Raw genomic sequence first — 20,491 nt, 5'->3', positions numbered from 1 at the left:
AATTTAGGGGGAGTGGATTCGGGAAATTGGCTGTATATGTCTTACAAGTGAGTTTTTTCCAACTGTCATTTTTTTACATTATTTATGGTGTTTAAAATACTTATATAGTTAATATATCAATTTTTAACTTAGTTCATATTTTTAAGAGCCTTTCCCACCCTAGGAGGATTTATAAAAAAAAATTTTCCCCTAATACTTTATGGCTTTACGTATTTTTATGACTTTTTTATGAGGGAAGGTCTGGGGCGGGGGAGGAGTTTTGGAGGGATTTGTGCCATTGTTAAACATGTAATCATGAGAGAAGCATTAGTATTATATATACGAGGGTTGAGTCTACTTTCCTTAGGCATATTAACTTTCCCATTGATTTCGTCAAACTAGTGCTATTAAATCAGGTAGATAACCCACAAAAATAAAATAAAATAAAGCCAAGGCCAACAGGATGGAGGTACCAAGGCATCTCCCAAGTGCGGCTGTTAGTCTGCACAGATTCATAACTGCTTCCCAAGCAGAACGTGAGAGAGAAGGAAGCTGGGGGGATGGAGGAGGGAGGGAGGGAGGGAGCAAGAGCCCCACAACAAAAAAAGCAAAGCCTAGATGCAAAAGTCAAGCTGGGGGCTTCCCTGGTGGCGCAGTGGTTGGGAATCCGCCTGCCGATGCAGGGGACACGGGTTCGTGCCCCGGTCCGGGAAGATCCCACATGCCGCAGAGCGGCTGGACCCGTGAGCCATGGCCGCTGAGCCTGCGCGTCCGGAGCCTGTGCTCCGCAACGGGAGAGGCCACAACAGTGAGAGGCCCGCGTACTGCAAAAAAAAAAAAAAAAAAAAAGTCGAGCTGGAAATCCGCTGGGGTTCAGAACCATCAGTTAGTGCGCATGTTAATCACCTCCAGACTGGATGTCTGCACCCCTTGGTGCAGGTCCGTCACTCTTGAGAACTAATTTTAGCTGCTGGAAGTTTGGCTGCGTTTCTCCTAACACAGCATCCCGGCTGCTGGATGCTCCCCTCACTCACCCTCTCCTCCCCACCAAGCCCTCCAACGCGCTGTCAGCAGGAGCTGAGTTGGAAGTGGGTTTGTCCGAACCTCCTTCCGTTGTACCTCACCTGCAGGAGGAGGCTTGGGCCTCTGTGCTCATCCCCCAGACTTCCTGGAGGTGCTATCCGTTTGGCTGATGCAAGAATCAAAAAGTTATACACTTGGAAGTAGAACCCTGGATCACAACACAGCAGCTTTGGATGATGTCTTGTCCAGCCTAACCCTTTACTGTGTACAGAATTTTTTAGAACTATTTTACTCCGGGTGGAGTACGCTGCTAACTTCTCATGCTTGGGGAAGTGTTTGTTCCTCTTCCCCTCCTTCCTGGCTCCCAATCTTCAGCTCCGGTGTGTATAAACTTTCTAAGGGATGTGTTTCCCATCAACCTTCCAGTGTCCCTTTCCTTCCTCCTCTCGGTCTTTGCCTGATCTGCTTCCTCCTTCTCAGCTTTCAACATACTAACCAAATCTCAGGGGTGACGTGGGACATTCATCCATTGCATTTCACCAACGATGCCTTGCTGAAGTCAGCCTGCATGTGGTTCTAATACGTGAACCTTCCCTTGTCTCTTCCAAGTTTGTAAGGAGAAAGCTCTGGCGTGCACATAATCAAACCTCTAGTTGCTGAAGTAATTGCATTACATTTTTGTAAACATTCGGGTCTCATTGGTCATTCTGGTCTATAAATCCGAATAATACGCTGAAATCTATTTTGCTGCGTGAGCCTTGCAACTAATTGCCAGAGATTTGTCAGCTTAAAATACTTTGCTTTATTTTATTATTTTTAAAAGTCTGTCCTATTAACCAGAGTAAGACAAATACAACCCAGATTCCTTAGTATGGGGTCCCAGACATTCATCCAGTAAACACTTGTTGAATAACTACTGACAACCAAGACAAAGGGTGAACTGGTGGCTGTCCAGTGGTTGTTACATATCCAACAGACTCTAGCATCCAGAGGAGGGACACCCAGATTTGATTGATTTTGTGAGTGTTTTTCAGAGACCCATTGGGCCTGGGTGGGCCCTATGTAGCTCCTCTGGTTTGCAGTATACGTGCAGGTTTGTTGTTTTGCTCAATTGCATAAAAATATTCTTTCTTCACAAATATACCTTTGAGTAAGTGTTCTCAGGGAAGCTTGAGCTATTCCTAGAATTGAGGGCTCCTTGGCAAAATGCTTGGAAATACCGGCCCACAAAGATTAAGGTTGAAAAGCAGGTCTCCAGGACATCCTGTCCTCATATCCATCACGCAGGACACAGAATCATGACCAGAGGGAACATCTCTCTCCTTCCCTTCTAGAGCAGTTTAGAAGTTCAGGTCGGGATGTGTGGTCATTCGTGGGTGATTCTGAGACTAGTTACAAAATTTTAAAATATGTTGCTTTGTTTTCACATTTAGAATGTAAACTGAGTCCCTCAGGACTCGTCTGTTCTCTCCCCCTCCCATTGGCCTTCCTGATAGTGAGCGGGGTCCCAGTTCACAGTATTTAAAATGAAGGAACCTGAAAAGTGAGATGGAGTTGGTGGGATGGAAAAGAGAAGAAGTGGTGATAAGGGTGGACAGCTGGCATTTAGTGATTGTTGTGTGACAGGCGCTTTCAAATGTTATATCTTTTGTCTGTATCCATCCATCAATCCATATGTGTGTGTTATATGTAATATAGATTAGTATATAGTGTATGTTATATATGTTATCATATCTCTCTATAAGGTGGGCCTTGTTATCCTCCTTTCACAAAGGAACCTGAGACCGGGAGACGATATATAATTTCCCCAAAGTCACTCCACCAGGACTTGCTGGAGCCAGGATTTGAATCTGTGTCTTTATTTCTCTAAATCCCAGGCTGAGGAAACCACATCACGAAACTCCTCCGAAAGCAAAGTCAGTCCGCAGAGAACAGCAACACACCTTCCCTTGAAAAATCACTTCTCTCTTCACCTTCAGGGCCCTTCTTCCAGTTAGACTAAAGGGCAAGACCTGGGTTGCTGTTTCCTGATCATGATTCAGTCATCAGTGTGGACTGTTGCGCTCAGATGCTTTTTATGTAAACTATTTGCAATATGTTTGGGCACTTAAGAAGCGTATTTCAGGCGGTCAGAAAACTTGCTTATACGTGTTACTTGATTTTGCAGTTACTCGGGGTCAGTGAGGCAGGCCTGAACTTCTGCTCAGCCCTGCCGAGTTCCACAGGGTCTGGACAGCAGACTTTCTATCCTCTGCATCCCCTTGCAGCTCTGTGGTGGAGCAAAGGGCTGAACAAAGGCTACTGGATGTGACCATAGTGGGACTTGGTTGAGTACAGACCCAGGTTCACTTTTCTCCATCCTTCTCTCCCACCGACAGGCCACAGTGGTCCCAAGCATGCTCCTGCCCTCTGTCTTTCCAGAAGGCAGGCTGGCGTGGAACATTAGGTGTTGATTTTCTAACTGTAAGGACACAACTGCCCAGAGCTGCTTCCCCAAGGGGGGACCATGTCCACTGAAAAGAGAAGAGGGTTTTTTTGTTTGTTTTTTTTGGCGGTACGCGGGCCTCTCACTGTTGGGGCCTCTCCCGTTGCGGAGCACAGGCTCCGAATGCACAGGCTCAGTGGCCATGGCTCACGGGCCCAGCCGCTCCGTGGCATGTGGGATCTTCCCGGACCGGGGCACGAACCCATGTTCCCTGCATCGGCAGGCGGACTCTCAACCACTGCGCCACCAGGGAAGCCGGAAAAGAGAAGTTTTAATTGCCAGGTGCCACAGTGACGTGTCAGGGCCACTCTCAGACCCACCCTTCCCCCTGTGTTCTCCACCACGGTTGATGGCAGCCCCCGTGTCCATGCTGGGGACCTGGGAGGCATCCTGGCCTTCCCTCTCCACATCGCTGATCACCTAATCTTCCCGGTTTTCCCTCTGAACTCTTATAGCATCTGTTCCCCCGATCCAACTACCACCACCTGCGCCGTCCTGTCCTTCCTTTGCCGGAGCACAGCTGCTAACTTGTCTTCTGCCTCAAAGCCACCTTCCTCACAGCTGCAAAGCCAGCCGCCTGCCTGTATGGCTTCCCTGTCTACACCTTTATCCGTTTATCCATCAGTGGACACACAGATTGTTTTCATGTCTTAGCCATAGTGAATAATGCTGCAGTGAACATGGGAGCATGCATATCTCTTCAAGGCACTGATTTCATTTCCTTTGGGAATATATCCAGAAGAGGGATTCCTGGATCACATGGTAGTTCCATTTTTAATTTTTTGACAAACCTCCATAACATTTTCCATACTGGCTGCACCATTTTGCATTCCCACCAACGGTGCACAAGAGTTCCATTTTTTCCACATCCCAACACTTGTTAACTTCTATTTTTCTGATAATAACCGTCCTAACAGGTGACATCTCATTGCCTACCAGCACTTCTGATACCAGCTCCTTCCCGTCTTCTCTGTGTCTGTCTCTGGTACCAAAAGCCGTAAGGAAAGGCAGAACCTTAAATCTGTAATTCAAAGGTCCAAGAAATATGCAAGAACATAGAAGGTTGAGGTGAATTATGACAATAAACTTACATAAAAGGGGAAAAGAGGTAACAACTGATCATTATTTGCAAATCTTTTCAGCAGGCGTCCATTTTTATAGGGACGCATATACATGGCCGAGGGCAAGCGAGGAGGAAGAACGTCCCTTAATGTAGCATAATTACTACAGTCAAGTCTCAGGACCTCTCAGCAGGAGCTCTTATGCTATCACAGCATTTCATTTTCCAAGAATAACTGTGCCCTGGTGAATGAATCAGCCATGGTTGGCCGTGGCCAATTTTCACATTCATTTATCTTAAAAGTGCTCTTCATGGAAAACCTTCTCCTTTATGCACCTTGTCCACAAGACAAAAGTGGCATTTTAGATAACCCATTGCATTCTCTCTACAAACACAGGCCAGGTTGCCCCCAGCACCTGGCCCTGCACACTGGGTTCTTCTGGAACGTCTGTCAATGACACAGAGCATTGCTTTTTTGCCACCTCCTGAGAGGGGTGAGGTAGAGGGAGGAGTCGGGGTAGGTGGGAAACTTTTTTTTTTTTTGGTGGTGGCGGGGTACGCGGGCCTCTCACTGTTGTGGCCTCTCCCGCTGTGGAGCACAGGCTCCGGACGCGCAGGCTCAGCGGCCATGGCTCACGGGCCCAGCCACTCTGCGGCATGTGGGATCTTCCCAGACCGGGGCACGAACCCACGTCCCCTGCCTCGGCAGGTGGACTCTCAACCACTGCGCCACCAGGGAAGTCCCGGTAGGTGGGAACTTTGACAGCTACCTGGGCTGGGCAGCGGTGGGCTATCCTTCATCCGTCATCCTTGTCTCTGTTTCAGAGCCCATCCAGGGGGCTCAACAGCCAACGATGAAGCCTCTTTTTCAAGAGCATCTTTGTTCATCCAAACATTTACCCAGGATCTGCCATGGGTAGACCCTGGGCTGGACACTGAAAATCCAAAGACAAAAGTAAGACATAAGACATGGTCCTGCCTTAAGGATCTTGTGGACAGGTCAGGGCAGCGTGCAGTGTAGGAAGTGTCACCACGGAGCTCTGTCCGCTGCCGTGGGGACACAGAGCAGGGCACCGACCCCACCTGGCAGCAGGGCACTGGGTCTTACTAGTAACACGGCAGCTGGTCTCCAGGGGTGTGCCAGAGTCGATGGAAGGGGCCAGGGGAGGGCAGCCCAGGTAGAGTGCATACCTTTACCTTGGTCCAGAAACAAAAAGTGCCCAGTGGGCAGCGAACCAACCCCAAGCATCTTAGCTACTAGACCCAGAGTGTGGGAAATGAGGTTGGGGAAGTAGCGTCCAGTCGCCAGGTTCTGTTTGCAGATGAAGGGACCGGTGGGCAAATGAAACGGCCTGCAGAGAGAATTCAAAGTCAAGACTGAAACATAAGGTTCAGTTCTCAAGCCTCCTTCCGTTTAGTAAACAGGCAAAACAGTTAAGAACACAGACCCAGAATCAGACAGGTAGGGCTGGCGTCCTGACTTTGCTGCAAGTTAGTTTCTCTGCCTTTATTTTTTTATTTTATTTTTTAATATAAATTTATTTATTTAATTTTGGCTGCGTTGGGTCTTCGTTGCTGCGCGAGGGTTTCTCTAGTTGTGACGAGCATGGGCTGTCTTAGTTGCGGTGCGCGGGCTTCTCATTGCAGTGGCTTCTGTTATTGTGGAGCACGGGCTCTAGGTGTGTGGGCTTCAGTAGTTGTGGCGCTCAGGCTCAGTAGTTGTGGCTTGCGGGCTCTAGAGTGCAGGCTCAGTAGTTGTGGCGCACGGGCTTAGTTGCTCCGCGGCATGTGGGACCTTCCCGGACCAGGGCTCGAACCCATGTCCCCTGCCTTGGCAGGCGGATTCTTAACCACTGCGCCACCAGGGAAGCCCCGTTTCTCTACCTTTAAAATGAGAATTGTATGAGGGACTGTATACATGGATCTGGTGTGAGGGGACCACAAGGAACAGCACCGGGACCTTGAGATTTATAGCAGCTGAGCCGTAAGCACCCTTAGACCCTCAGTGACTGGGGGAGGGAGAAAGCAGTTACCACACCCAAGGGAGTGTGGTAGAGTCCCTTCCCTTGAGAGCAGCACTGGCCCTCTGCCCAGGGGTGTAACCAGCCTGAGCGCTGGATGGGAGGGCTCAGGGCAACGCTCACCCTGCCCTGACTTCCTCCTTTCCTTCCTCATCTCCCCTGGGGCCCCCACTGGCCAACCCCCTACCAGATGCCAGAGAGTCCAACCCTCAGTCAACCCTCTGTACAGGTCAGCCTCCTGGGGACAGAGCAGAACGGAGGGTGGCTCTGAAGGACACAGGGAAGGTGTTGGGGAAGCACACCTCCGGGGGGAGTGAGGGGTTTTTTGTTTTCGTTTTTTTAATATTTTTTTAATTTTATTTTTTTAAATCCTTTTTTTTTTGGCCGCACCATGCGGCATGCGGGGTCTAGTTCCCTGACCAGGGATTGAATCCGTGCCCCTGCAATGGAAATGCAGAGTCCCAACCACTGGACGGCCAGGGAAGTGCCTGGGAGAGTGAGGTTTAAGTGAGATAATCCAGCAAAGCGCCTTGGTGGAGTTTTTGACCCAAAATAAGTGCTCAGTCGAAGCTACACTAGAATCTAGTAGTATGTTTGTGTAAGTGTGCCAAGGTAGATGAGATGGCAGACTAAGTAGCAAAGGGAAGATGGGAGGTGGGAGCATTCTCCCTAGATGGCCCTCCTGAGGCTGGGATGGATGTGATGGATGAGCCCATGAAGGCGAGTTGCCCGTATTGGGCGTGACCATCTGTTGTTGGGTTGTCAAGTTTAGGTGTTATTCTGAAACATGGGCTTTTAGGCCTAGAACAATTGGGAGTGGCTTTATCGTCTTTGAGAGCCCACAGTGAGATCATCTGTAGATTATTTAAATGGTTTGATAATGTAAAATATGAACACAGAGATGAAATCTGCAAATGGGTGGATCCAGGACCACGGAAGTCAGCATTCTGTATATGGAGGTAGAAACAACTCAAAGTCATTTCTCCTAATTGAACCCACCACGCAAACCTGCTCACGAAATAGCCTGACCAGGGAACTCTGTGAATCTTCTAGATCTGAGGAAGATTTTACAACTTCTCCTTGCCCTTCTGTTCTGTTTCAGCCCTTATTTAAAACTTTTCTTTCTTAATTTTAACTTAGTCCCCAAACTCCATCCATTTCCTTTCCTTCCATCCCCAGTACAGACACATAAACACAGTATTCTATGTCCCTCCCCCCCCCAAAAAGAGGAGCTAAAACCAGAAGAAATCAGGATTACTTTAAGAAAATTGGCACAAGAAGATTAAATCTTTCTTGGAATTTTTTTAAAGATTTTTTTTCCTTGAAAAGAAAGCCAAACTGTAAAGTAAAACACAGTCTGTTGTTAATAAACAAAAACCTCACATATCTAAAATTTCACTATTTTCCGAGATGAACTAACATTTTGCCCTGTCTGCTTTTCCTAATATGCACATTTCATTTAGCCCAAATCCTCATTATGGGAAACATTTCCATATCCATCTCTCAGCTCCCGGCTTTCCTGGGTAGTGAAATATGTGCTTCGTGGTTTCAGAAGCACTGGCTCTTACTTCGCCAAAAGCAGCAAATCTTTAAAAATGAAATTTTCCAGGCACTTAGCCCCTAAATCAACCTTGTAAAGATAGATGATTCTGAATCTTATCAGCCCACAGAATGTCTCACAGCCTTTCAAAGTGTCATCGGCTGTTCCCCTGTGCAGCACGACCAGTGATGCTGTGTAGGGCGGCAGGAGCGGCTGAAAATTTGTACTAAAAGCTGTGTTTTGAACCTTCATTAAATTTCTTACTTGCTGGCAGCCTAAATCCCTCAAAGGCCTGGAGTCTGTTGATTCCTGTTCACTTGTTCTCATTAAACTGGTCTCTAGGCTGTAGCTGTGCTTTGAACACAGTTGGGCTGCGTGGGAAGATTCAGGGCTCGTCTGGGGGCGGGACTCTCTCACCGTGGCTGCTGCCGCCCTGTGGGTTGTCTCGGGCCCGGAACCAAGTTCTGCGCCATCCAGCCTTGCGCTTGGCCTTCCAGAACCAGCCTTGCCCTCTGCCCTGTCCGTCACTTATGGCCGCAGCCTCAATCTCACCCCTTCCCGATGTCCAGTCCCAAACAGAGGCTGCCCCTGCCTGCCCGCCGTGGGCCTCAAGCGTGGACCAGCCAAACAAATTGGGGGAGGAAGCATAGACCCACAGCATCTTAAAGCCAGAAAGAATATTAGGAATTTTCTAGTCTGGCCTCTTCGTGTTTAGATGAGGGCATTCTGGTCCAGAAAATGCATCATTGGCCTTTAATGGTGAAGGTCACCTCAGAGCCCGTAGCAGACCTGGGAGTGAGAACCCACAGTTTCATGGCACGAATTGTATTTGGGGTATTTAACAAAAATTCCTACTTCTATTATGACTGTCAGTACCTCTAAAACTAGAAGTTTCTTGCACCAACATCCTAGTATCCTCTTTTTTTTTTCTTTCTTAAATGTTTTTTGGCCGTACCATGTGTCTTGCAGGATCTTAGTTCCCCAACCAGGGATCAAACCCAGGCCCTCGGCAATGAAAGCGCCGAGTCCTAACCACTGGACCACCAGGGAATTCCCATATGGTCTTTTAAAAATCAACTTTGAAACAGTTCAGTGGAAAAAGGGTCATGGTATTAAAATTTATGTCAACTTCTGCTTATTGCATTTTTATTTATTTATTTTTTTTGTGGTACACGGGCCTCTCACTGTTGTGGCCTCTCCCGTTGCGGAGCACAGGCTCTGGATGCACAGGCTCAGCGGCCATGGATCATGGGCCCAGCCGCTCCGCGGCATGTGGGATCTTCCCGGACCCGGGCTCGAACCTGTGTCCCCTGCAGCGGCAGGTGGACTCTCAACCACTGCGCCACCAGGGAAGCCCTGCTTATTGCATATTAATGGGCAAAACTGTAACCTTCCAAATACCTGAATTGGGCATGGTAGGGTGATACTCTGCAGTTTCAGGCTACTTGTGGCAATTTGGTGACTCAAGTGTATAAAATTTCCCTTTCTTCCTCTGACGATTTAGTAAATAAAATGAACCTGGAAAGGTCTTGAAATGTATACCGAACATATATTTTGTTTGTTTCACTAACCCATCATCTATTAGGGACCATATCCCAGGCAGTAAGATCAATAACGTTTATACACAGAGGGTGGCCTGGTAGGTGTTCAGGGCGTGCAGGACTCTGGTGAATAACATGCAAAGCGTTAAGATGCGTTGACCCTCCGTCGCCACCAGGGTTAACCCTTTTAGCTACCTGTGAAGTCACAATTTTACTTCTGTGCCACGTGTGCCCAGAGAACGTGTGGGTCCTTTGCTGAGACTGTCTGTAGCGCACACGGTGCAGGCTTCCTCCACTCCAGTGAAGACAGCTCTTCCTCCCAGGCAGGATGTCAAGCCACCACGTGGTGCTGGGTCCTCAGCCGGTTCAGCTCCTCACAAGAGATCCTCTTGTCTTCCAGGCTCTGCGGCTACCCTCCTTTCTATGACGAAAATGACTCCAAGCTCTTTGAGCAGATTCTCAAGGCGGAATATGAGTTCGACTCCCCCTACTGGGACGACATCTCCGACTCCGGTAGGTCTCTCGGCTCCTGGTGGGCGGCTCCTGGGACCCCGACACCCAGCCCACCTGAGTCTCCAACAGTCCCTGGGGGCTCAGAACGGTCCTGAGGCTCCTGAGGATGCTACGCACTTAGACTTGACTTGAGAAGCGAGGAGAGGCTTGGGACACGTGTGGGACATGTGCCCCGAGCCAGGCTGAGGGATGGGGACTCACTCCTCCACCACTCCTGGCCATACCCTGATCTGGGTGCTCTGGAGTGAGACAGTATTAGCTCGAGTTTATTGAGCTTACTTACTGTGTGCTGTGCACTGTAAACTCCGCACGTGTGCCTAGTTCACCCAGTCCTCAGGACAGCCTATCAGGTGGGGATTACTATTAGCCCCATTTGACAGATGAAGAAACTGAGGCCCCGGAAGGTGAAATAACAGCTAGTAAGTGGCAGAGCTGGGGTTTGAACCCACGCCCTCACTCCAGAGCCCAAGTCTCAGCTACTGTGCCACACAAAACATTCCCAGGGAAGTTCACCATTTCCTCCTCAGGGATAAAACTCAAACCCAAGGCCCACGTAAGCAGATGGAATGTCTCCAGCCTCAGTTTCCTCCCTGACAAGATGAGGATGGTAATAATACCACTCCCACCCTGGTGGGTGGTGTAAGGATCACATGAAATAATGAATGAGCTATTCAAATATCCCATTATATTATTTGCGTTATTTCCTCCTAACTGGAAATGCCCTGCTTTCTTCCTCAATCTTCCAAAACCTGGGACCGGACTATAGTTCTCCAAGGCTTGCAGGAAAGAGCCACATGGGGAGTAGTTTACTTCTGAGCCAGGAAGGGCCCCAGCTGTCCACCAGAAGTCCAGCCCTGTGGGGAGTGAGCTGCCAGATGCCACAAGGTGACAGATTTCCCACCTGGCACGTGTCATCTTCTGGTTCTGGGTCCCAACCTCTCATGTTCTCAGTGTCCTGCTCTGGGTCATACCTGGTCCTGGGCCTCCAAGAAGTTTTGCTTCCCCACCAGAGCACGTCTCCTGCACCCTAATTTCCTGCTCGCTGTTTGTAATCATCCGCGGGGCTGCAGAGGGGGCTTCTGGAGGGCTGTGCATCCACAGTGGGTTCTCGGGCGACTTTGTTGAATCGGTGAGCTCTTAACCTGAGGACGTCAACAAAACAGCTCCCCTAAGGCAGCAGTGAGCTGAGTGAGAACACCTGGCGACCAAGACGTTTCACCTTTTCCCTGAAACAAAGGCGCCACTAGCTGCCGGCGGGAAGGGACTTCGAGCTGGGAAGGCAGGGTCCCAGGCCTGCCTGGGCTGCCTCCTCCTTCACTGGGTCACCACTCGGAAACCCAAACCTTGTCTTCCCTTTTCCCCAGATGCTGGTACCACCTGCCTTTTTGTCCCAGGTCCCGAGTGTCCATGGAAGGCTGGTCTCATGTTTCCATGGTACCCTTGATACCCCCAGAGGCACCCTGGTATCATATTGTCATATCTCAAGCCACATCCTGACTCCCCCTCTTGTGCCTTCCTTTTGAACAGCAAAAGACTTCATTCGGAACCTGATGGAGAAAGATCCAAATAAAAGATACACATGCGAGCAGGCAGCTCGGCACCCGTGGTAAGAAGAATCACCCACTAGAGAGGCCGGTCAGCTGGGGCTTCGTTATGAAAGCCACGGGTGAAGCTTGCATCCCATCTGGCCGTTGGCTTTCATCCTTTCCCCAAACCAACCCTTGAGGACACAGTCTTCTGAAGGCACTAATGACAGATGCACAAAAGATAGCTGTAGCTTTTTCACTTCATGTGAAGTATTTTAGGATCATTTTTAGTGAAGGTAATTCCCAAAGGAGGCATTAAGAGTGGAGTTTTATTCCTTGAACTTATTACTCAGTCCGTAAATGAATTGAGGTCACATGTTCTTTTCCTTTTAAGATGCTTTTCAAGTTAGTGTTTCTTCACCTCCAGAGGGATGCGTTGATAGTTTACGACATCCTGGACTACATTTCCTGCGGTGCCCTGAGGCCACCTTATTTTTGTGCCACTTACTAGGGTTGAACCCAGTGACTTTGGGTTTATACTTCTCTGATCCTGAATTTTCTCATCTTTAAACTGAGAATAACAATACCTAGTTTACAGGATTGAAGTAAGCAGTGACTGAGATCATGCACACACAGAAAGGGTTTAGTGCATCTGGCACGTAGCAATTGCGTCATTAAGCTCTTCTTATTAAAGCACTGTGAGCCTCCTTTTTGTTTTTTTGTTTGTTTGTTTGTTTACATCTTTATTGGAGTATAATTGCTTTACAATAGTGTGTTAGTTTCTGCTTTATAACAAAGTGAATCAGTTATACATATACATATGTTCCCATATCTCCTCCCTCTTGCGTCTCCCTCCCTCCCACCCTCCCTATCCCACCCCTCTAGGTGGTCACAAAGCACTGAGCTGATCTCCCTGTGCTATGGGGCTGCTTCCCACTAGCTATCTATTTTACATTTGCTAGTGTATATATGTCCACGCCACTCTCTCACTTTGTCACAGCTTGAAACAAAGGCCAGGAGTAGTAAAATAGCCGATACACTGCGCAGACCCTTGACTTCAGGAGAAATCCCCCCCGACCAGTCCTCTAGAACACTGTTCCCTGTTGATTCTACCGTCTCCTGTGGCATTTTCTCCGGATGCTCATATGCTGATTAACCTTCCAAAGGGGACCTGCCCAAGATCCTTTCCTGATGAGTTTCACAGTATTTTAATGTATAATAACAGCCGTCATTTATCATCTATGATGTCCCAGGCCCTGTGCTAATCATATTAAAATATCACCGCATTTTTCCCTTTATGATAATCCTGTAAGGTAGATTTTTGTCTCCATTTCTGAGATAAGGAAATATATGTAGAAACATGAAGAAACTTAGCCAACAGGACACAACTAGCTAACAGCAAAGCCAGAAATGTTTCCAGGCAGAACTGTCAGATTCCAGAATGATGCTCTTTACCCCAAACTGACAGGAGAAGGAAAGGGAAAGGAAGGCATTTTCTGAAAAGGAGGCAGTTTTTTTTTTGTTTTTTTTTTTGCGGTACGCGGGCCTCACACTGTTGTGGTCTCTCCCATTGCGGAGCACAGGCTCCGGACGCGCAGGCTCAGCGGCCATGGCTCACGGTCCCAGCCGCTCCGTGGCATGTGGGATCTTCCCGGACTGGGGCACGAACCCATGTCCCCTGCATTGGCAGGCGGACTCTCAACCACTGCGCCACCAGGGAAGCCCAAGGAGGCAGTTTTGATTGTGTGTCAGCCTGATATTTTTTTAATAAGTCACTTTGGATGATAGGTCAAAGTATGTGACAGTGAAGATATGAAAGTTTTTCTTATTTTATAAACAGTTGGCTTTTACAGCTGTATGAGACTTTTCCCCCAGTCTTACAGAGAGATAGTTGGCATGCAGCACTGTATACGTTTAAGGTGTTAGAGCATAATAACTTGGCATCCATATATGTTGCAAAATGACTACCACAATAAGTTTACTTAATATCCATTGCCTAATATGTTAGTTACAAACAATTTTTTCCTTGTGGTGAGAACTGTCAGGATTTACTCTTAACAACTTTCAAATATGCCATAAAGCAGTGTTAACCATTGTCACCCGGTTGTACATTACAACCCCAGTACTTATTTATCTTTCATGTAGGAGACTTTTGAGGTTATCTTAGAGAGGAGGAAAATGACCTCAAAAGAAGTGAAGTGATTTGCTTCCTAGAACTTGTTCACTGATCCAGCCTCACTCTGTGGAAGGCAGGAAGGCCAGTTAAAAACCTCATATCTCCTTCACCAGACATTTTTGAAAAAAAAAAACAAAGACGAGAAAGGTCAGTTTCACTGTCAGGGGCCTGGCAGAGGGGCAAGGTGGGCTCAGAATCAAGCAGGACTTCACGGAGATGCCAGCCTCGCGCTGTGAGAAGGCTGTCCCTGGGCCGTCCAGGGTAGGGTGGAGATTCCAGGCTGGGCCAGCCAGGGGGGCTTCAACTGTGCACCCTCCTCAGCATTCATGGAGACCCCTCCCCTCCCCGGATTCCAGCCAGCCAAGCTGCGGTGGCCACAGGAACTGGGGTGGATCCCGGGAGTTTGGGATACACACTGGGCATCACCAAGCCTGTTTTGAGCAAGTGGCTAGAAAAGCGTACAATCAGAGCCGTGCAGGTAGAACAGACCGTGTACAAAACACAAAAACACCCAAAGGCGAGGAGAAGAGTTTAATGATCTGTGTGTGGAGAAGGAGAGCCAGACAGGCCTGATGGAGCGGAATTGATAAAAACGCCATGTCCTTTGTTAGTTTAGAGGCAAAAACGGGGAAGCGAGAGAGAGTCGGGAGACCCAGATGAAATGGAGGTGCCTGTAGCTTTACGTGTGTGTGTGTGTGGATAAGGGAAGTCTTCTGTCTCAGGGGCGTTGTTCAGTTCCTAGGACAGTCAGGGTGACATCCAAGGTCCCTTCCAGTGCTAAGACTCCATGCCTCCGGTCTTGTGGATGAATGATGCTGAAGCTGGGAATGCTGAGCATCCCACGTGATCCCTGGCCGACGAGAGCAGCAGCGTGATTGCGGTGCCTATTTTTTTGTTTAAGTTTTTTTTCTCTCTTTCTTTCTTTGTTTTCTTTTTGCGGTACGCGGGCCTCTCACTGTCGTGGCCTCTCCCGTTGAGGAGCACAGGCTCCGGATGCGCAGGCTCAGCAGCCATGGCTCACGGGCCCAGCCGCTCCGCGGCATGTGGGATCTTCCCGGACCAGGACATGAACCCGTGTCCCCTGCATCAGCAGGCGGACTCTCAACCACTGCGCCACCAGGGAAGCCCTCTTTTTTTTTTTTTTATTAACATCTTTATCGGAGTATAATTGCTTTACATGGTTGCGTTAGTTGCTGCTGTAGAACAAAATGAATCAGCTCTACATATACGTATATCCCCGCGCAGTTGCCTGTTTGAGGAAGGTCGTAAGCTGTCGTGAGCCGAGGTGGCCTTACCTCCAAGAAGAGTGTTTAACAGCGGCCTCTGGGCCACCGTGTGCCCCGCTTGGTTCTTACCCAGCCGCAGCGCACCCTGGCACTGTGGGAAGTGAGCACGGAACACTCCTAGGATAACTGAAAATTCGCGTTTTCCTCCCCTCTCAGCCTTGCTCACCCACAGGGAAGGGAGTCTCCCTGACACCCCGCCAACCGGCCTGTTTGGTTTGGAGCGGGCTGTGCCCCCCGTCAGTGCTCAGCCCGAGAAGTCCGTCCTTCCTACGACTTCTGCCCCCTGGTTTCCAAGAAAGAGCTGACCACCCCGAGGTGGAACTGGCATTCTTTTCTGAGGATGCAGCTGTTACAAACAGGAGGAAGCACTCATGTGAGGCCTCCAGGAGGAGAGGCTGAGTGACGACATCTGCTCCCCAGCCTCCTCGTGCCTGGGCTTTCGGGTGGATTTGCTCATTCACATATTTCTCTTCACTGATGTGTGTCTGGGGAAAGCAGGCAATTGACAGTTGTTGGAAATGGAAACCTGACTGGCCTTGGTTCGTTTCTGAGTATCCTCTGAGCTGTGTATTTTCAGCCCTGCTGGGAAAACTAGAGGAGTCTATTTACGGGGGTCTTGCTCTGAGCTGGGAATAGCAGACTGTACCGTATTCTAAACTTAGGCCCAGCCTGGCACAGACTTACCTTCCAGAGTCCACCAGCCATGTTTTCGGTTCCTAAAAGGAAAGGCTAGTGGTGGGAACATATTTTTTATCTAGGGCTGGTTTCCTATCTGAATAAGCCCCAGGCTTGTTCCTCTCATGTCCTAAATTGGTTGAACAAGGCAGTCTGTGCCCAGTCTGGTCTGTGTCCAGGGCCCTCAGAGTCTGGGACCTGACAGGCTCTGCCAGCCACCTGCCATCCAGAAAGTATGGTCAGTGTCCCCGGCATCTGTCTTCCCCTTAACATTTCTGAGATCCAAGAAATTACTTCTGAGGCATCAGGCATCAGCTCAGAATTGAATAGTTTGGTGCTAAAGGAAAGGGAAATGGATGACTTCAAGCCCAGAAAAGACTGAGCAAAATGCAACTTCCTGTGAGATTGCGGGAGGCCAAGCGGTCAAATGTAGAGCGAGGGTGGTGTTGAGGTTGAGAAGGGATGTGAGGGAGAAGAATGGGCTGGAGGGACCCCCAGCTCATCAACGAGACTGGCGACTGTAAGCCCAGAGAGAAGAGGGAGGTGTGAGAACAGAAGGGGGGAGAGAGAAGAGGTGTGATAAAGCAGAGGGAGGAAGTAATAGGATAAGGGGGGACTCTGAGGACAGGAGGTCGAAACTAAACCTCCCTTCCTCCCTGCTAATAGAAGGCTAAGGTCAAGCAAGAACTAGAGAAAAGATTGCCCAGTGTTGTAAAGGACCCAGTGGAAGGTAGCAGCGACATGGTCCTTGCGGTTCTGAGAACTTTTCTAGGAAATGCACGAGTCGGTGTGCCAAGCAGGGCCGAGCTGAGGCTGGGAGCCCTGTCACTGAGCACAGGGAAGGTGAGGGGCCCTGGGGGGAGGGAGGGGAGTAGAACATGGCAGAGCTCAGGCCAGCCGGGAAGGGAGCAGTGGGCCCCAGGTGTGAGCAGGTCCGTTTATCAGAGATCCTGGGGATGCCAGAGAGGGGCCGGGGGCAGGAAGTTGGGGGGAGACCCTGGGTAGGGCTCTGGTGTTCAGACCAGGTGGGGGACACGCTTGAGACCTCAGAGGTGAGACACGGTGGGTAGGAAGCTGGGGGAGGGGGAGAAGGAGGAGAGCTGAATTCAGGTTGCGCTGTCCTTGTGGACTCTGATGTTGCAGGAATGGGGGTGAAAAGGGAAAGAACGGGGAGCCGGGCGGAGTGGCCCACCATGGAGGTGCTGACCCATCCTGGAGGGGGTGCCGGCTACGGAGGTGGGACCGGGCTTGGAGTGCAGTGGTGGTGGGTCCTGGACGTTCAGACAAGAGCTGTGCGTTGAAATAAGCAGCCTGGAGGGGCAGTGACATGCCATCCTCTCGGCAAACCTGTGGGAGGGGACAGGACATGGCTTCCCCAGGAAAGCAGCTTGGGACCCAGTGTCAGACGCCCCCCGCCCCCCAAGAAACCCTCTTGAAGAAGCATCTTTGCCTCCATTTCAGGATCGCTGGTGACACAGCCCTCAGCAAAAACATCCACGAGTCGGTCAGCGCCCAGATCCGAAAGAACTTCGCCAAAAGCAAGTGGAGAGTAAGTCCTGTGTTTCCTACATTCCCAGCGAACTTAACCACTCAAACGAAACTGGCCCTACAGTTCAAGCATTTTTTATTTCTAAGTGTTACTGTCTCCCAAGTTTGATGAGAATCCCCAGAGCCTCACCCAAATGTGTGCTATTTTTAACCGATAAGGGTTAAGACTTGACGAGAGCATCGTGGTGTGAGAGGGATAAAGTGTATGATTTAATAATATCGCCCCTCTGTGATCCCAAAATAGCAATATTGCCAGCTTTTCCTCATTTGCTGTTTCTTAAGAACATAATCCCTGTTGTCTTCCTTCACTTTGCTGGAACTTTGAAGGGTTGACTTTTATTAAAGTGACATAAAAAGGGGGGAAAAAAACAGGAAATCTCAGTTGAACTCATCAATACATTCTGGTAAAAATGTGATGGATTTAAACCATTACCCTATGTTCTCATAGCATGGGTAATTAAGAGCTGGCTGTTTTTGCATGAGAGCCAACAACTAGAGACTACACAAACGATAATTCCACTGACCTACTTTATTCACAGGAAATGCTATTATTTAGGACAAAACACCAATAATCAGAAAATTAAAACTCTTAAAATATATTTTAAGATACTCTATTATTATAAAACACCTTTTGTTCTAGAAGTCATTCTCTTAAATTATGGAGAGAATTGGCTTACGTTTACTCTATATTCTACGGTATCATGTCAGAAGAAAAATACTCTTTTCATCTCCAAAATATATTTTCTTGGGGGGAGAAGGTCAAATGATGAATGTACTTTCGGAAGAAGAGGCAACATCAGTTTCCTTTCTAGTGGATCATGAGTTTTCAGAAGTTTGAACTGCTTAGGGTAACAGGATAAATGATAGGAGACAGTCTCGGTCTTTTCTAATTAGCTGGAATATTTTGTCTGCTTTTCCCCTTTCTTAAATTTCAGCAAGCGTTTAATGCCACGGCCGTCGTGAGACATATGAGAAAACTACATCTTGGCAGCAGCCTGGACAGTTCAAATGCAAGTGTTGCGAGCAGCCTCAGTCTGGCCAGCCAAAAAGATTGTGCGTATGTAGCAAAAACAGAACTTTCCAACTGGCGTTTGAGACAAATCCAGTAGAGAGAGAGGGGGACTCTCGTTTGCTGAGTAGCTACTGTTTGTCGGGGTCTGTTAATACTTGATCTTATTTAATATTTCCAAGAATCCTATTCACTATTTTTTAAATATTTTTTCAAATTTAGTTATTTCATATTTCTACAACCGTAGCTACTGTTGTTTCCATTTATAAGAAATCTGAGGCTCAAGTCCCACACAGCCACGTGTGTGTAGACAAAAGCCCGACACTTTCTCATCCATCTCCTTACGTTCCGATTTGCTTCTCATTGGGCATCACCCTTAGGGACTGAGGAAGGGATGGCAGAGACTCATATGACAGTCTGATCTCATTGACTTTTAAAATGTATTTTCTTTTTTTTTTTTTCTTCTGATAATCATTTGAGCTAATTTATACAAAGTGTGTTGGCTTTGGGATCAAAGTAATAGTACTAATGTTTCGTTGTCCTTCATCTGTGCGTGGGATAGTACATCACGGGGGACACACTCACACCCTCCTTATTTTTCTCTCCCACTCCCCACTCTGTATATTTCTCTTAATCTCATACTAGGCCTTTCCATGGGCTCCTCTGCACTGCAGAGAAGTTGCCTTGATCGTCCCTGTAGGCCTTCATTTCCATAATCATCGAGACCCTTCAGTTTGGTCTCACTCTGAGCATCACACTCCTTCCTGTTTGCCTCAAAAAAGGTTCCCCTCCTCTTTAAATAGCCCTCCCACCTCATTCCGGAATGTCCAGCCCTTAAGTTTTCCCGGGAAATCTCCATGAGCATCCCCTGACACAAGTGCACGCTGCTTTAGGCCCACATTTACATCTCAGTGCAAATCCTTTCCACCCTCTGGTCAAAGGAAACCCCACAATCTATCGTTTACTTGAAGATTCAGACAGTGGCTCTGACAGCAAAGCCATCTTAGTGATTTACTTTATGGCTATCCCGATGTTCGAGCCCACAGAGTTCACGGTGACGGGGGTGAGGGGTGTACTGCTGCAGCTAGGAAGATCATCCCACGGGAGAACATTCTGATGCCAACACATTTGCTTGGGGAGCATCGGAGGTGCAGCCCGTGAGGAATTTTTCTAGGCCAGGGGGCTGCCGAGTCCACACAGGACTCAATCAGCAGCCCCATTTCAATGTGCCCTATGTCACAAACGCTTCTTAGCCAAGAGTCCAGACCACACACCAAGCTGGGGTTAGAAGGGGGTATCACATTCTTTATTCACTCTTAAAATCCCTGCTTCTCAGCACCATTGTAAGAAATAAACAGTTCTTATAAGGACGGTATATATTCAATACCTAGCCCAACGCCTAGTATGTAGTAAGTGCTCAGTAAATGGAACCCATCATACTGTGGTGGCTAAACCATGTTGTATCCACATACAAAGCAGTTATCATTATTATAATGAAACAGGGAGGGAAGGCCTGGGTCTAAGAAGAATTTGGATACATTGCAAATGTTTTCCTGTGGATAGGGAAAAATTTGGAGTCAAGTGCATAAAAGCTTGTCCCCTGCCACAAACCCTTGCAGCAGCGGGAAGAGGGAGTGAGTAGATCCTTAAGCTTTGAACTTCTTGTGTCCGCTGTCCCCCTGCAGGTCTGGCGCCCTCCACGCTCTGTAGTTTCATGTCCTCTTCATCAGGGGTCGCAGGAATGGGAGCGGATCGGAGACCGAGGCCCACCACTGTGACGACAGTGCACTCTGGAAGCAAGTGACCGGCCCTACAGGTGGGGCCCAGGGGGTGAGGCCAGGGAAGGGGGCCCCCAGGGGTCCCCAGCACCACCAGCCACTCCAGAGCGATCCCACCTTGCACGGTGCACCTCCCTGCACAGGACTGGAAGACAGAAGTTTTTTACCGCCATATTTTATACTGCAATTCTGAAGTGTTCATTTCTCACAAAGTGTACTGGCTCAAGGGAGCAGATTTGATAGGATCTGGTGCTGTACATACGAGTCTCGCAAAGCCCTAACAGAATGGACTTTCTCAGTTCCTCTCCCTCAGCCCTGTCGTTTCCGATCT

General features: G+C 48.6%; 1 protein-coding gene across 3 annotated transcripts in view; it reads left to right on the top strand.

Moving 5' to 3' along the window:
- The window catches only part of CAMK1D (calcium/calmodulin dependent protein kinase ID), a gene marked incomplete at both ends in the record, with an annotated part of 415,512 nt that extends 395,326 nt beyond the window's left edge, over positions 1–20,186 (top strand). For 2 of the 3 annotated variants that reach the window (XM_079699306.1, XM_079699305.1), the window contains 5 exons: positions 10,050–10,162; positions 11,690–11,768; positions 17,287–17,374; positions 18,309–18,383; positions 20,068–20,160. In XM_079699306.1, coding sequence (XP_079555432.1) covers positions 10,050–10,162; positions 11,690–11,768; positions 17,287–17,374; positions 18,309–18,383; positions 20,068–20,160 — 448 coding nt within the window. Of the gene's footprint in view, positions 1–10,049; positions 10,163–11,689; positions 11,769–17,286; positions 17,375–18,308; positions 18,427–20,067 lie in introns of all 3 variants that reach the window. The other variant, XM_079699304.1, reaches the window with a different exon arrangement.
- Between the last annotated feature and the right edge of the window lie 305 nt (positions 20,187–20,491).

The sequence above is a fragment of the Hyperoodon ampullatus genome (genome assembly GCF_949752795.1).
Source record: "Hyperoodon ampullatus genome assembly, chromosome: 3".
NCBI lineage: Eukaryota > Metazoa > Chordata > Mammalia > Artiodactyla > Ziphiidae > Hyperoodon > Hyperoodon ampullatus.
The sequence above is the reverse complement of the archived record's forward strand: the minus strand, read 5'-3'. Positions and strand labels throughout refer to the sequence as shown.